The sequence below is a fragment of the Nyctibius grandis genome, chromosome 1 (genome assembly GCF_013368605.1).
Source record: "Nyctibius grandis isolate bNycGra1 chromosome 1, bNycGra1.pri, whole genome shotgun sequence".
NCBI lineage: Eukaryota > Metazoa > Chordata > Aves > Nyctibiiformes > Nyctibiidae > Nyctibius > Nyctibius grandis.
In genome coordinates this window covers 75,405,211-75,423,001 of record NC_090658.1, presented here as the reverse complement: position 1 = coordinate 75,423,001, position 17,791 = coordinate 75,405,211, and the positions used below count along the sequence as shown (strand labels likewise).

At 40.3% G+C, this 17,791-nt stretch overlaps 1 protein-coding gene across 1 annotated transcript in view; it reads right to left on the bottom strand.

Moving 5' to 3' along the window:
- Positions 1–13,880, bottom strand: part of TRAPPC3L (trafficking protein particle complex subunit 3L) — a 28,733-nt gene extending 14,853 nt beyond the window's left edge. Inside the window, exons 1-3 of the mRNA XM_068410099.1 lie at positions 13,781–13,880; positions 10,911–11,008; positions 7,959–8,058 (exon numbers count right to left, since the gene is read on the bottom strand). Coding sequence (XP_068266200.1) covers positions 7,959–8,058; positions 10,911–11,008; positions 13,781–13,822 — 240 coding nt within the window. The 5' untranslated portion in view covers positions 13,823–13,880. The remainder of the gene's footprint in view (positions 1–7,958; positions 8,059–10,910; positions 11,009–13,780) is intronic.
- Between the last annotated feature and the right edge of the window lie 3,911 nt (positions 13,881–17,791).

Genomic DNA, 17,791 nt, shown 5'->3' with positions numbered 1-17,791 from the left:
GCAATTGTTTCTGGACTAGGAACAAACACGTTGGGGAAAGTTTTTGACATGTTTGGATTTTCTCTTTCTGGGTGGCTAACCAGGGTCCTTCAATCTCTGATAATGATTGTAGTTATGACAGCTGTTAATTTGTATTATGGTAAGTTGTATTAAGCGCATGATAGTAAGATCTGTGTCAGTTGTGAAATATGCTCCGTTAGAACCTGTTCATGTAATTGATATCCCAGTATAGCAGTAGAACAATTGAGAAACGATGATCCACAGTGAGCATTAAGACTCACGAAGACTGCGTTCCCTTTTAACTTTGGAAGCAAGGGATGACTGTACCACCACTCCAAAGAAACCAGTCGAATCATGACTGTGGTCACAGGGTAGATTGTGTGGCAGATGAACCTGCCCTGACAAAGACTTAACAAAGACCTAAGAAAAACCCAACAAAAGCCTGTGAAAACTTCCCACCATCTCTTCTCACGCCCACACGGTGGTGGTCAGCATATATGCATTTCAGCCGAAAGGCAAGGAAGTAGGGGTCCTCAGCCAACGGAAGGTCTACATGACCATATTTGACCACAGATCAGATTCAACTAGGGTATAAATGGAGCCCTGCCCGAGAGCCATTTTGAGTTGGTCCTCTTCAGAGCAGCGGGTCTGCAGTCGGGGACTCTCCCCTTGGGTCGGGACACAACCCAAGGAAACTCCTGGAGGTTGAGAGCCCTCCCTTTATTAGGTGAGTGATTGCGCATTTTGGGTCATCGGCCACAAACCTTAAGAATTCTTAAGTCGGTTGTGTAGTATTAACTCCCAAATGACATTCTTAACCTGTGGACTGCTAATGTTTGTCGGACCCTCAAAGTGGTTTCAGTTAGAGTAAAACTTAGTTTGCTTTTGCTACCATTTTGTAAAAATGAATCCCATTTCTAGTTTGTTAGTTGATCTGACTTGGTTTTGTGAGGTTCTGCACCATCCTCCAAGAGCAGCTGCTGAACACTTAGTTCTTCAACATATGCTTGGTAGGAGCCTAAGTCTCTCACTGAGCCCTCATTCCCAGGGCTGTGTTACTCTGTGTTGTCTTACCAAAATGCGGGTGACTTAATGAAACTGCCGTGTGGATGCTGGAACAGCTCTATAAAAACAGACAAAAATAAAAGCCAGTTTGACCTGATGTTTTCCACTGGAATCTGGTTTTGGCAAATTTAACCCCGTCCTTCAAGCAGCTATCTCAAAAGCTGTTTTGTATCAACATTTTCCCTGAATTGACGTTCAGCAGCTACCTTGGCAGCTCAGAAAGAGGCAAAAACTACTGTCAACGCTATCCAAAACAAACTGGGAAAAAAACCAAACAGTAGAACCAATATTTTCCCTTGGAAAATTTAGATTTTGCATTAACTCTCACGTCCATCAAAATATGAGTGCACAAATAAACAAGAAACTTCTGCTCAGTTCTCTGTGCTTTATCCCTCAGTTTACTATTTCTTCTCTGTGAGAGCCCAGTTCTCTCATTTAAATTCTCTTAACTCTTCTTCCGCTACACATCTGCTGCTCCGTCAAACTTCAAGTCTTTGTTACAAGAACAAAAAGTAGTTAACCATGCTAGGCCTTCATATGCTTTCAATTTAGTTTCAGCTGTACTTTGCATTACGGTATGATGAATCTGTCCAAATTCTATTGTTAAAATTTCCTGTGTAAAAGAGAACCTGCACAGGAACTATGCAAAACCAGTAGCTGGTTTGCAATGGAGCACCAAATTAAGGCAAAACTGTGAAGTAAAAATTGTAAAAAAGTCTCAGCTGAAAAAATAATTTAAGTACATAGATAAGGAATTCAGTTAATAGATATGAACATTTTTTAAAAACCAGGCTGTGACTGGACAGAAATTCCTTTAAAACTACCATACACAACATCTCAGAGGGTAAAATAAAGTCCTTTCAATCATTCCTTGTGACTCCAAAAGACAGGGAAGTAAAACGAATTAGCAGTTTTGAAAGTTGCATCAATAAATCTGTCTTATTTCTATCTATATGAAATGGAAGAAAAAGGAGTAACTATTTAGACGTGTACATAGGCTCACCTTCAAAATGACACCCATATAAAGAAAAATCCCTCTTTTGAAAATGTTACTTGCAACTCTATGGGATTATATATTGCTTAATGTAAAATCAAGAAATCTATGCAGTCAGAATTAAAAATGTACCATTGCCCTTTTTCAAAGTCTCAATCAGCATCCCATCTCTCTCAAGCAGCAAGAGTAAAATTAATTAACATTTTGATGGTGCTCAAATACAGTCTAGAATTACTGAAATATTTAGGAGGTCTCTAACTTATTAGTCCCTTTATACGTTACTGCAAACTTTTCACTACAAAACATTGGATGCAAGTAATGTTGCAAAGTAAGTGATAATACAGACTGTTAAAAAAATTGAAACCATAATTTCAGATGACCTAATAACAAGATTAATAAGGGACCAGAATTAATCTTCTTAGAAGGGGAAATGCAGCCAAAATAACATTTTTGCTAGCATACTTTTCATTCTTAGTACTTTTCCACAGTGTTTGGGAAGAGCAAAATGCTTTAAAGGTCTTGCCATCTGTTGCTGATTCCATGTGCTCACAAACTTTTCTTTACTCTTTACAGTGCATCACTTCATTTTTCAGTTTACTTCTACCACTTAGCACAGCAACCTGTTGTATGCATTTCCCTCTCACTGTTGAGATCGGAAAAGCAACATTAGCCAGCTTCGGAAAGTCTGCCAGCTTCTGTCAGACTTTCAAACTGGCCATATGTCAATATATAGGGACCTTCTGCGGCAGGACCTCCCATGGGAAGGGGAATCACATCTCTTACCCTACAATTCTGGGTTTGGGGTTGACATGGTTGCGTTACCCCAGCCCTGGTGGTCCCCAAGGGCCTCTCTACAAGCAGCTGCAGACACTTATGTTTGCTGCATTCATGGGGTACTGAGCTTCCACACTAAAGCCCATCTCCCCAGCCACTGCTTTTCAGCAAGGGATATATCCTTAGGCACAGCACTGTGTTAACACAGCTATGGAGCCTGTGAGCCAGCACTAGCTCACTGTGGACCAGAGGGTGTGGACCTGAGGATATGGCCCAGAGGGTATGGCCCAGCTGATCCCATCTCTTAAATGGGTTAAAAACTGGCTGGATGGCTGAGCCCACAGAGTGGTGGGGAATGGGGCAAAGTCCAACTGGCGGCCGGTCACTAGCGGTGTTCCCCAGGGCTCAGTTCTGGGGCCGGTGCTGTTCGATATCTTTATAGATGATCTAGACGGAGGGATTGAGTGCACCCTCAGTAAATTTGCAGATGACACCAAGCTGGGTGGCAGTGTCGATCTGCTGGAGGGTAGGAAGGCCCTACAGAGGGATTTGGACAGGTTAGATAGATGGGCCAAGACCAACGGCATGAGGTTCAACAAGAACAAGTGCCGGGTCTTACACTTTGGCCACAACAACCCCATGCAGCTCTACAGGCTGGGGGAAGAGTGGTTAGAAAGCGGCCCGGTGGAAAGAGACCTGGGGGTGCTGATCGACAGCCGGCTAAACATGAGCCAGCAGTGTGCCCAGGTGGCCAAGAAGGCCAATGGCATCCTGGCCTCTATTATGAATAGTGTAGCCAGCCGGTCTAGGGAAGTGGTCGTCCCTCTCTACTCGGCACTGGTGAGGCCGCATCTTGAGTATTGTGTCCAGTTCTGGGCCCCGCACTTCAAGAAAGATATTGAGGTGTTGGAGTGAGTCCAGAGGAGGGCGACCAAGCTGGTGAAGGGTCTGGAGGGTCTGACCTACGAGGAACGGCTGAGGGAGCTGGGGTTGTTTAGCCTGCAGAAGAGGAGGCTCCGAGGTGACCTTATTGCAGTCTACAACTACCTGAAGGGAGGTTGTAGTGAAGTGGGAGTTGGCCTCTTCTCCCGGGCAACTAGCAATAGGACAAGAGGACACAGCCTCAAGCTTCCCCAGGGGAGGTTCAGGTTGAACATCAGGAAGAATTTCTTCTCAGAAAGGGTTATTAGACATTGGAATGGGCTGCCCAGGGAGGTGGTGGAGTCACCATCTCTGGATGTGTTTAAGAAAAGACTGGACATGGCACTTAGTGCCATGGTCTAGTTGACAGGGTGGTGTAAGGGCAACGGTTGGACTTGATGATCCCTGAGGTCTCTTCCAACCTGGCTGATTCTGTGATTCTGTGATTCTGTGATTCTGTGATCTGTAGCACATCCAGACAGCTCCTGGGATATGGTGACATTGTGCTATAGAAGGTAACATTTTCTAGGATTAGGTCTAAAACCAGAAGCTGTTTATTTTTTGCATCTCTTTCAATCAGATCAATGATATCAAGGTCTTGTGAGGAGGAATTTAAGTAAAAATTTGATTTTGTAGGATTATAGAGCAAAATTATCACCCTCATTTCAAAAGTAATCCTCAGTTATACTCAGATCCAAATTCTGAATCCAGTCTTAGACATTACTTCTTCAACTGAGCTTTGTTCTTAATACCATTCCTCAGTTGATTTCCATTTTCTTATCCCAATTTGCCAGTGAGCAGAAAGCCTGCTTTACATGGCCTGTTTCATCTTTCTTTATTCAGTCCCGACTGTAACCATGCAAAGTCACAACACCAACACAAGAAGTCAGTGAGCACCATGGGAACTCAGTGTAGAAGAACTCTCTTTGGCTCGTCATCAAAACTTGTTGGCCCTCCTCCAGTCCAGAATAAGACAGCAGTAAATCCCAGGCTTTGCAGTCTGAACCAGTGCTTGAAGTTTTAAGTCCTCAGTCACTGCCTTAGGTGCACCTTTCCTCCAGTATTTATTTCTTAATATGGCAAGCTGACTTTGTACTCATTTTATGTTTTTTTCCTTTGCTTCATCTCTTTCCGTTTCCATGGGGAACACACACAGTCTGATCTTGCAGGCTTCTTTGCTTTCCAAAGGACTGCAGGATAACAGCTATGTTTACAGGACATTCGGCTCTAACTACTTGAACTGCTTAACTGCCTTAATTACTTTAACTTTTAACTGCTTTTACTCTACACACCCATCCTCAAACAGATTTCTACCTCAGAAGAGTTAGTGCAGTTAAGTATTTGAGCACTTTCTTCTGGCTGAGAAACAGCTGTAAATGTAAACAGCTGTGTAATTCTGAACCAATAACTTTAACAGCGTATTTGCATTTACTTGCTGGGTCGTTTTTCATATGTTTTGTTGGCATGTGCCTCAGACAAATGTGCCTGAAGATTATCTTTAAAATGTTTTGTCAAAGAAATGTGAAAATGCTCTCGATATCACATTTTGCCTCAGAAAGGTTATACTCCTACTACAGAACTCCTCTTTTAGTTTGATAAAAATAGTCTTTTCAAGAGATTGCGTGCTTTAAAGTTGTTCCAATCTTTCCAAGTAATTTTTTCTCTCAGTAAGTCTATTTTGAAGTACAACCTGAAGAGAAATAGCATCTTCTTCTTTACTTTGATGGTTAATTTCTCCCTGTATTTTGTTGTTGAATCCCCTGTACTTAAGAATGATGGTTCAACTCTACCAAAGCATCTGTAAATAAGGGAACCATGAGGAATAAAACCCAGAAAACTAGATATCTGTCAAATACGTGAAAATCCAGGAAAATAAAATGCAAATATCACCTGAAGAAGAACACAGAAGTGAAAACAACCGTGATTTTGCAGCCTGGTATCATTCTTTTAATGAGACAGTGTATTTTAATCGCAGTTATTGAAATGCTGCTTGTCTCACAGTTTTCATTCAGCTGCCCTCACTATCTCCAATGAATCCTCTACCCTGGTTCAGCTCCTCCAGAGGAGGAGCTTTGTTATACATATCCTGATTTGAGTCTCCAAAATACACTTCAGGAAGAAATTTAGCTTCCACTCTTTTATGAGCTAATGGGATCTGGCTGGCGTTTAGTAATGTCACCTGTTTTGGCTTTAAACTTTGGCAGATGATGGTGTGTGTGTGTGTTGTGCACATGTGCACTTGATAGCCCTACCAGCAACTGTAAATGCACGGAGGTCCTTTCTCTACTTCTACAGCCATCAGTTCCTCTATGACAAGCTTTTTAGAATCATAACATAACTTGGGTCCCTCCATTTCAGCCAGACGTAACATAAGTATTTCTGGCATGGTTAATGTGAGCAGGATCACACATCACCTGATAACATCCATGTAAGCTTTGAACTAAGATACTCCTTTATAGCAAGGATATACTGGTGCCTTAGTTCACTGTATAGAAAGCCTGCTGTTTCCCAGTTCTGCAGTCAGTGGTTAAACATAATGCTCACATTTAGCTCATGCTGCTGGTAATTCTCAAGCCATTAAAAAGTATGCCCTGCATATTTTCGTCACCAAAAATGAGCCAATGGAAATGAATCTCAGTTCAATTAACTGATGGCCTGATCTCTCCTCTTAAAACAAACAGCTACCTAGCAAACAGTCTTTGTTATAAAGTGTGGTTAATTTTTGCAGTTGGGAAACTCCAGGCATATCTTTACTGGCAACACTTCATAGTTGAAAATCATAAATGATAAAAGAGATCATTCAGCATGGCCTGAGTAGGTATTAGTCTGAGCTAACTCAATATTTATGAACTACCACCTCCTTTACAGTGACTCAGCAGTCTAAAGGGGCTGGACGTCCTCTGGATTTTTCTTTGAGCTTCCCCAGGAAATCTGACTTGCCCATGGGCAATATTACCATTCTAAGGTTAAAAAACATGTAAGATAATTATGGAGATGCTGAGTAGATTCAGATGGCAGGAGTAACAACATCAAAGTTTAAGATCTGTATGAGATGGTTAAGGCTTATGCTCGTAGAAAAAGAAAAGAAGTGAGGGAATATATGATTTGAAGTTTGTTAAAACTGGATCATTTTTTGTTGTTTGCTGCATTCTCTGGCAAGAGTAGAAGAAATCAGCTTAAGCTGCAGCAAACAAAAAGAAACTTTTTAATTCTTCTAATGGCAAAACACCTCATAGGCTACTATGTGTAGAGGGGTTTTTGGAGCAGAATGGTCATGTAATGAGCCAGAAGTATGAGAGTATGGAGTGAAGGCCTAGCTGCGTGAGAAGATTCATGTAGCTAGTGTCAACAAGCCGACCTTCGAGAGATGAGGAAAAACAGCAGCTGAGCAAACAAGAATTGAGGGAGTAGCCGGTGGGAGCCGAACACGGAGGAGAAGAAACAAGAACTGATGGAGCCAATTAAGGAAGGACCAATGGCAGAGCAGTGACCAATCAACACATCAAAGAAGAGTATGTTTAGTAATATTAACGAATAGCAATGCACATGCTTACAGCCAGGGAAAGTACAAAATGTATAAAAGGGACAGCTTATGCTTAATAAATGTCTTCACTTTGATTCACATTGGATTTTGTGGAGGCGTGTTCCTTCTCCTCAACTATGAATAGAATTTTAATTTCAGCTTAGTAACTGACTTTAAGGTCAGTTTAGGTCAGGGGTTGGCAGCCTCTCACAGGTGATATCCCATTTTGTGTTCTCTGTCCTCAACTCAGATAGATATAAAACTAATAACCATGTGAACCAATTCTGTGGTTCTCACGACTCCGTGGTAAACTTACCACTGTGGGTTTATCAAGACCATCCGCAAAATTCTTATCTCACTAAACATCACATTTTTTGTGTTCTGTTGAATGTTTTTTTCCCAGCCTGAAGTAGCACTATGCTACAGAGGTGAAAACTGATATCTCCTCTCAAGGCCAACCTGTGCGAGCTACTAGTTGGTATGAAGTTCTAGATACGGAAAAGGCTGTATTTCACCCAGTGGAAGCATGGGTGTGATTGTGGAGATGAGTGGTTTTTGATAAGACAATCATGATATAGCAGAAAATGTAGGTAACTGCTCTGGAGCAAACTGATAGAGGAGGAGAGAAAAGCTAAGACTGTTGAAGCTCATGAAGCTCTAGAGAATGTAAATCTTATTTACCTGCGCAATCATGTCTGCGGTTTCAGAATAACTGCGGCACTTTTTCACAGCTGAACGAGCTAAAAAATCATCAATCAGTCTTACACCAATGCCATATCCCCTGAGAAAACAAAGAAAGTTAACATTCAAAATGAGGAACTTCTTTCCACCTACCATCTCCCTAATCTGTCTCTTGTGCTTTTTTTCAGTAAAACAGTTGCATGTTCCTAAATGAATGGCTTTGAGGACAACGGATTTTGCTGGTCTAGGTCCTTCTTTCTACCCCATTTTGCAGCACAGTGGGATTGCTGTTCATGTAGTCATTTAAGGAATCATACTTCTTTAAGCGCGATACTCCTGGTAAGGATGATATGAATGTTGTTTATATATACATTGTCTATACATATATTTATATTTACATATACGAATAAATATTAGATGTTAGATGTATGAGTATAATATATAAATAATACTTTGTCACTAAAAATAGGATAGAATAACATAACACAGTATTTTCTCCATTCCTCTGTGATCCCCAGAGTTCATCTCACACTGTCCCTGTAAGGCGAACAAAGCAACTGCCCCTTCAGGTCACAGCATTCACCTCTGGGCTGGTATGGAGTTCAGCAAATCCTGGGCACCCTCACTGCAGCATTCAGGTGCCAGGAAAACCCATAGGAAATGGATCACACCTGATCTCTTCCACTTTAACCTTTTATCTCTTTACCTCATTTTTTGCTCTTCCTCCACAATTCCCTCTTTCTTTTTTCTAACATGTTCTGTCCCTTGATCTACTAGTTGCAGAAAGAATCCAGAAGTTACTAGCTAATATACATTTTCAGTACACCATCACCTTCATTTTGTATTTAAAACACTACAACTTCAGAGAGATAAAATTAAAAAGGTGGAAGTTAATGGATTTTTTTATAAAACAAATATTCATTCCTAGCTCTCACACATTAGCAAAGGTCAGTAACTACACGGTGTGCAAAATAGCTATGCCTCCAAGCATTTTTTGAAAAAGGGAGAGATTGACACAAATGTTATGAAAGAATGTAAACTCAACTCAGAAATGTTTTTAGGGAGTTTTTCCATTCCATTTATGTGGATGTTGGCAGTCTCTGCCTGTTTGTCAGAGGCCCTACACCCTCAGTGAAGCAGCCTGAACTCGATGGAGTTTCTTACTGATTTTGTACAACACCTTTGACAAGAAGCCAAAAAGCGATCTGATGTCTAATGTGATGACAAGACCAAAAAGTGGTTTTGGCAGCATTACATTTAAAATTGCAGTATGTCATGCAGCAGAAAAACAATGAAATATTTATTTATTGCCCAAGTATCAATATCAGTAATGTTGGTAAATGTCATCAGCAGTTAGCAAGGTATTTATTGGTGATGTTCATGACTACTTAGATCCTTTTCAACTTTTATGCCTTAGATTTGCAAAGTCAGATGAATACTAAATTAACAAGCAGCTATTTGGCAACTTTACAGTGAAAAACACCCTTCTCACTACGGATTATATATGTACATATATAGAGACACCTAAGAATACTGTTCCCAACTGTCACAGGTCTGCTAATCTATAACGTTTATAGTCTATAACGAAAGCAGCTGGGCTGCTTTCATCTTCACAGAAGTAAAGAGCTTTAACGAAACCTGTCATTATTTTATCAAGTCTTTATCAAAAGAAAACAAAACAGATTTTATAAAAACAGCTATAATAATAAAAACACAAGGAGCAAAATATGTGTCCCCATCTTCCAAAACTACCCTTTAGTAATTTCTACCATAGCATCAGAAAGAAGTCTGTGCATTTTTTAAATGTATGATTTTCATCAGAGCTCAATAAGGGATTAATATCAAATAAATATCTGCGGGATGTTGTCCCTTCTTAGTTTGTGAATAAATTATTTTTCTTTTTTCCAAGCAATGATATTTTTATTCACTTCCATCGATAGCTATTGGACTATAGCTTGTCTGCAAGCTTTCAGATTAATAGTAAAGTGGTTAGGTATTCTGTCCACTGTGATGTTGTGTGATTTTGCATGTCTGTTTTGCCTGAAAACACAAGCTTTACTCTTCTGCCGAAGATTCTAGTGTATCTTCTTATTAATCAGCTCAAAAGTCGTTTCTTGCTGATTTTCTGTGATATTATTATTTTTACTGTGATAATGCCTAGGAATCTCAGTCGGGATGACGGGATCCTATAAACATTAACGTCGCTTAATTTTTCAGAGGTTATCCCTGTAAAAATCAGTTCCTCATTGACTATTTGTGCTATTTCACTCATTGCTGTACCGTCTTTCAAAGGTGAGGGGCCTGGATGCCCCTAAACTTGGCAGGGGGCAGGGAAGAGAGCCACCCCACAGGGGACAATTCAGAGCGCCCAAGTCAGACACCTGAATTATACCCTCCTGGAAGGTGACTGATTACAAAAGGAGGCTTCCTATTGACTGAGTCACCTAAGCCAAATCCCTGCAACCTGGAATTGTGACTACTTGTTAGCTGTCCAAGTCACAAAGCCACGGTGTAGCTAGATGAGGGGGAGCCACAGGAAGGCCACAGAAATGCATATTAACTAGAAAACACCTGCGAGAAACAAAAAAGCTTGTCTAGTTTGAAATAACATGGATATGAAGAAACAGGAGAGTTAACATGGAAGTTGAAAATGAATACATGGAAATAGGAGACAAATTTTAGAAATTTATATTTTTAATTAGCTTAACAAAGGACCAAGCTATCAAAACAACCATGACACTTTTCTTCTGAGAATCCAAAAGCTGATTGTTGATCTTCATTCACAAATTAGTGTTATTTCTGTTGACAGAATATTGAACCTTATCCCCATGCTCTCTGTAATCCTAGACAAAGTGCTGGAACTTGTAAGATAACAGAAATAAAGCTGAAAAGTAACACACAGGTGGATAAATAGCTTTATCGATAAAGCTGAACATTTGAAGCAGTACTTACATTCTATCTAAACAGGTGTTGACATCTTCATCTTTTTCATAGTCCTTGCACAGCTGGGCTACCAAAGCCCCATACGTGAGCACAAGAAGTTCTCTGCTCTGCCAGAAAAGGTGGAAAACGAAAATGAAGCAAACTAGAATAAAACTTTTTCACACTTTTGAGCTGCTACAGTATTAAAAGCAAGCAAAAATAACATTTATGTTAATCAAGAAACTTTCATCCATGGTCGTGTAATCACAGAAATCCACAATTCATGTGTGACAGAGCCTGACTTGATCATCACTTGAGTCTCTGTGCAGGGATTCTGCTTGTCAGAAATACCATTTCTTGGGATACAGCTACTTTCATCAGGTACATTCTTGCATCCTATAACAGCACATATGTATGTGGATTGATAAATGCTGTCATACCATCCAAGATTAACAACAAGTGTTTAGTTGCAGGAAAAATAATTGAGGCAATGAGCTATTAGTCCTTTTACAATAGGAACAACAGTGTATACACTGAAATTCCAGGTTCTTCACAAAGGTATGGTTGATCTGATTCAGTTCATCAGCTGCTTCCCACCCCCGCCCCCCAAAAAAAAGTAGATTAAAAAATTGGCTTAGAGTAATGAAAAAAAACTATAATTCAGCACAAGTGTAAAGAATAAAAACCAAAGCAGAATCAGTCCCACTGACATTTCCCCTTCTTTATCAGACTTTACAAGTAACTTGAATCTCCATCAATACTAGCTCTCCAAATGCCTGGACAATCTCACTGTGACATTATTTCTGTATCTTAATACAGAAGATGCGGTTGGCATGGCTCCACAGCATGAGCAAGATGAAGGGGATGGGTGAGGATTACAGATGCCTGCCCAAGGAGCACGGAGAGCAACTGAAGAGGTCAAAGACATATCTCTGCATAGATTCTGTCACAAGCACTACTCTGGGATCTTTAGCTGTGCACCAACCTGAAAGAAAGTTTTCTTCCCTCCCTGCCCTGACAGATCACCTCCATGGCACTGCAGAACTGACTGTATTTAGCAGGAGAAGCAGCTGGCCTTTAGGGGAGAGACTAGGTTGACTCTCACTAAATTTCTTGGACAGGCATTAATTGAAGCAAGTGCTACAGGCCTGTGGCACGTGGGCAGACTAGAGGTGCTTTTTGTTTATAGCCTGTGGAAATACCACACTGAATACCAATGAAAACAATAGAACAAATCACACAAGGAAAGGAAGAAAGGCTTGGTGGAAAGACCTTTACCTGGTCCCGTGGCATCAAAAGCTTGGACTTTAATCAATGTTCCCATTTTTACAAGTCACTGTTCAAAATCTTAAGTAGTATGGAACCATTTCCTAAACTCGCCGTGGTGATAACTCGTGTTTACAATAATATTGCACATTGCCAAATTCTCATTAACAAGTTTTTAATGGAGTAAAGAGATGTCATGCAGGTTCTGTATTGTTCTAGTCTCAGCAAAAATCTGTGTTGTAATAAGACAAACACCTTAGAGAAACTTAGGCATACTATATCAACTTAATTGTATTTATCAGCCACTCTTGCAATCCGTTGGAGTATTTTTTTTCCATAAACTTATGTATATTAACTTTAATTATAACTTTCATTATATTATATTCTTCTATTTCTTTTTCAGTGCAGACCTGTGTCCCCTTTTCAGAAATTTACACAACATTGTCTTTTCCTTACGAGCAACTTCCTCTCTCTTCAGTTTGTTATACATATGCATACATAGATAGTGTGTCATAATTATACTTTCAGATGCAAACATATTCTCTTCAAGACACAATACTATTATTGGGTTTTTTAAACCACTGTGGCCTTATTTCTGCATTATGGCACTTTGGTTGTTTGGACTTCTGATAAAATATTCCTAAACAGTTAGAAATTTTCAACCACAGATAGAGATTCTGAGGAAAATTGCTATCTGAATTATTCATTATTTAGACACACCACTGCCAGAGAACAAGAAGGAGAATAACTGGTATCTTTAATGGCACAAAATACTGCTTTTTGTGACCATGCAGTTTAAGAAGGCCCCTTGGGAAAATCTTGCATGCAGTATATTTAAAACAACTGCTGGAACTTTAGGAGAATATTAACATGAAGCTCAGAAAAATAAGGGAGTTTTGGTCTATTTAACTTCTATTTGATGGAATTCTGTGCTATATGTGATCAATGGTCGAAGCCAACATTCAAAAAAAACAGTTACAGTTTTATCATTGTTTCCCAAGAATCAGATTTTGGCCTTAAAGCCAGATGTTGAGATCCTGTGATGGAGCACTCCCTGTGCATAGAAAAAATGCAGCATTAGGAGGATGAAGAAGGACCCCTGATCATGCAACACAACCCACAAAAGAAGACGTGGTCTGCTACGCAGGAGGCACACAATAGGTACCAGGTACACTGCAGCCCCAGATGAACCATCTCTTCCTGTCACTGTTCCTGGGTTACAGATGTGACCGGTGCAGCTTCTTTTCACCAAAGCAAGAGCAGAGTTTTGGCCTCAAGGATTCATACTGAGGGCAGGACTGTCTGAAAATCATGTCATGTCACAGTCAAGGTAGCTGGAGAGATATGAAGGCTCCTAGAGCAAATCTCAGTGATACTGCTCAAACTCCAATCCAATGGGCAGGCTTTTTTATGTCACTGCTTAACAGCTGGCAGCTTGTTGGCAGCTCACAAGGGGATCCCACTGTAGCTGTAAATGCTGCCAGTGCCTCTGCTCTCATACTGGCACACTCATCCCCATCCTTTCAGTACTTTCAGGCTATTCGGAAATATGACTGTATAAAACACATCAATACAGTAGTAGCTTATTCTTACTCCATGCACAATTTTAATTGCACATTACAAAAATGACTTACTATTTTGTGGTTCTCCTGCTTTCTTCCTGGTAGCCGAGACATGTTGCTTGTGTAACGCCTGACGTACTTGATTGTCAGTTTATGTCTTGTCTTCCTCAAGCAGCATGGTTTTCTCTCAATCACTGTACTTCCTCTTTCACTCCTCTAAAGTTTTCTCCTTTCTGCTCTTCTGCCTTTTGCATGAGATGTGTTTGCTGCAATCTGTAATGCTGCTGATGCTCCTCCTATTCTCTACGTGTACCGAGCCCTTTGGGAGGAATTTGACCGGCAACAGATCTCCCCCTGTACACAACATAAATAACCACTCCATCCATAAGAACGGTTTGTAATAAAATACACAGCAAACAGCCATGGGAATTCAAACCGGGCAGCCCCAAGAGATTCACAGGTCTTACATATTTAGGGACAGCAAATTCATTCTGTTTGTGTCAGGTTTTGGTGTTTGGAGAGTCAAGAAAAGCTCCCTCTCTGAAGAATAAAAACACAATTGCAAGATACTGCTGCACAAGGTAATTAAAAATTGATCATTTTCAACTTAAAGGAGCTATAGTCTTCTGTCAGCGGTGACTGCTTTTGTGTGATGAGTTAATGTCTGCGGAGGCAGGAGCAGTATGGGTTACAAGGTGTTACTACCACCATGTTTCTGCAAAGCTGTCAGGACAGATCTAGAGCACCCAGAGTCACAGAGGAATAAACTGTGTCCTTGCTACAGCTGCCAGCTTGTGCAAATGGCACTTTCATTAAAGATTTTCTAGGGGATCTTGTATCATTCTTAACCTACTATTTGTAAACATCCCTGCTATGAACATCCAGGAAGGTTTGGCCTGTTCTGTTAGTTTAGATTTGCAATAACTTTAGACTATGGTCACTAGTGAATTTAGAAATTAATCAGGTAGCTGTCTTTCTTTATAGGACTTATCTCCACATATATTCCCACTGAGTCCTCTCAGGACTGCAAGTAAAAATACATGGCCTCATCTGAATGCCAGGCTGTTATTAAATTTCAATTAACTAATAGATTCAGTGCTAGAGTAAAATTACAGGTATTTACTACTCCAGATACACAGAAAGCAAAAGATGTGATTCATTTGGGACAAGAAGGATTCGTTCACTTTAAAAAATAGTAAAGTTATGACATAATTCAGCAACAAAAAATAGGACAGATAAAAGGATTTTCAGCTTTTTCTGCAGAAAACAGTCATCCTAACAGCTTTCATTTCACACAGAAAGAGCTGGTCTTGACAACTTCACAATATAAGTAGTCTCTTCCATTTTTTTCTAGGCACTTCTCTGGCCCTGTAAAATCAGCTTCCATTTTATAAGTGAAACTACTGTAGGCACTTCCCATATTGAAATTTAAATAAATTATAAAAGCCAGGCATTACAATTTTCTAGATAGCTACTTGCGTTTCTAAATTGAGTCTGGGATGGGTTTGTTTCTCAGATTGTCTCCAACTGGCGACAAGCACCAAATATGTCTCTCATTGCAAGACACATCCCATACTCCATAAGAAAGTGTACTGCATTGCAATTTAAAAAAACAGCTCTAAAAGATTATCATTAGCGTAACTTAACTGCAGTGAAATCATCACAAAGCACTTAAGGCTACCCACAAACAAGCACCATTTTATTTATCCAGTTCTGAATATAAGGATGAATTACTTCAGCCTACATTATTAATACTACAATAACGAAGGAACACTGTGGACCAGACAGTGCAATGCATGGTAAGAACACATCAGCATTGTTTGGAAAATACATACGTGCACACGTGTATACATGTAAATTCACACACATAATATAATGTATTAGGTAGAATGTACTACATTTTGAAAGGTTTGCACATGATTGGTTGAGAAAATGAAGCTGAAATGGTATGTCCAAATGAACTGGGGATTCAATGACTCCAGTGATGGAAACAAGTCAATGATGGACTGCATCCACATCTTCAGGAACAGAACAAAACCACATTCTTAATTTTAACTGTCGTCTGACTTGCAGCCCTGTGAAAAGAGTAGAGGTTAGCACATATCTGTCACCTGTTTTAAACCTTAACATAGACTTCTCAGAAACAATCCAAGGCAATTTGAATAGTGAGGAAGTTAGCATCGCCCTCCGCCTCCCTTTCTGTCATGTTTGTCAGGAGAAAATTTTAGCCTTCAGCCCCAAGAAAGTTGGTCTGGCACACTGCTTGAGCATTAGACTACACCAGTTCTCTTCATTCCCATTAAAATGAAAAAAAAAAAACGCCACAAAATACCTCCTGAAGTTCAAAAGCATGCATAAAAGTGTGCACCAGCACCCTGTCTCTTATAGTGGACTGGGTCCTATGGGAAAGCTGAAAGCTGTAGAGCTAAGTACATGATCTCTTTAGTAGTCCAGTATCTAAGGATTCTCCCAAATATGAATATTCCAGAGCAGAGTGCAATATAAAGGCCAATAATGAATTCGGTGTCAAATGCCTAAAAAAATACTTTAAAACGTTCTTTGAGCCAAAACAAGAACACACTTGCCACAAAAGGTGTGTGTCTAAATTAGTACAATACAGGATCAGGCTTTTGTTTGCTCTCCGTCTTCAGCTCAATAGATCTTGTGTTAAATATTTCATTCACAGAAAATTGAATTCTTTCAAATCACAAGAAGGCAGGTGATGGGGTTTTGAAGCTGCATGAAAAAAAAGTACTAGAACACAAGGGTCCCACATCACAAATGAGTGCTTTTACTCAAAGCCCAGTGTAGCTGCTGCTTTGGCCGTGTTTCAGAATAAAGAAGTGCCGCTGTTGCTGCCACCTTGCCTGTACTGCCCTGCCTGGGAAGCGTTTTCAGCGTGACCTGCTGAAACCTCCTTGGTTAGGCTAGACATCTCAGAAACTGTTTTCAAGAGGGTGTTTTTGGATTTGGGTGCCTACTTTCTGCTGAAACTCACTGCAGGTACCTAAAATCTCATAGAAATTTGCCTATAAAGCACAGCTGAATTCTGAAGCAAAAGAAGTAAGTTAAAAAAAATCATTAACAGGTTTCTATTCTTCCCTTAACATGAAGCTTATTGATGATTTTCTCATCAGTGCTTGTCCTGGTTAAGGGGAGAGGAACTTCTCCCTTAACCAGGCCAAAGAGACCATGAAAACGACATGGCAGCCTGAAGCCAACCTGCGACCACGCAGAAGGCAGGACATGGTCAGTGCTCCCCTACGCTCCCACAGGAAATCTGTTATGCAGGTACTTTCATAGCATGCTTTCTAACATTCACAGGCAGGCTTGACATCCATGAAAAATATAACTCAAACTGCAGCTAGAGGAGGCACAGAACATCAGCCTTTTGACTGCTAACTCACTAATGAAAACACTTGTGCAGGACCAGAGAGACCAGTGTTCAGTCTCCTCCTCCAAACTTTACAGGAAGCAACCTTCAGATGGAAAACAGAAGAACACTTCCCTCTTTCTCTCTACCTTTTCCTGGCCATTAGACAACAAAATCTTAACCTTTTCCTGATCCAATAAATATCTAAATCCTCTCTGTGGGGGAACTAAGTGCAACTGGTAGAACTATGGCAGGAAAGCTGGAGAATTCAGCTCCTTCCCACCACAGTAACACCACATCACTAACAATAACTGAGCTCTTGGAAGAAAGAGATGAGTGAGTGAGTTTTGACTAGATCAGGTGGAGAAGGGAACTGAAACCAATCTCTCCCTTCTGCCATGGCTGCTTTATTTCAATAAAAAGCAAACGAGAATAAAAACTGTTTGCTCATGTATGGGAGGATAGGAAGGTGTAATATGTCTTCCAACAACCATGTTTTAAAATAAAATGATATTCTCAGTTCTTCAAAAAAAAAAAAACTTATTCTCATAAGTGAGGTTCCTGGCAGTGAATTCAAGCTGACAGAGCCCTGCAAAATGACAAGCAAATGGCTAAGGTATTTGCCTCAGACGTCAGCTATAAGCATCTCTGCCTCAGAGGCAAGCTGGCTGTCACCTCAGGTAGTGCTATTTTGGATTGCATTCAGTTCT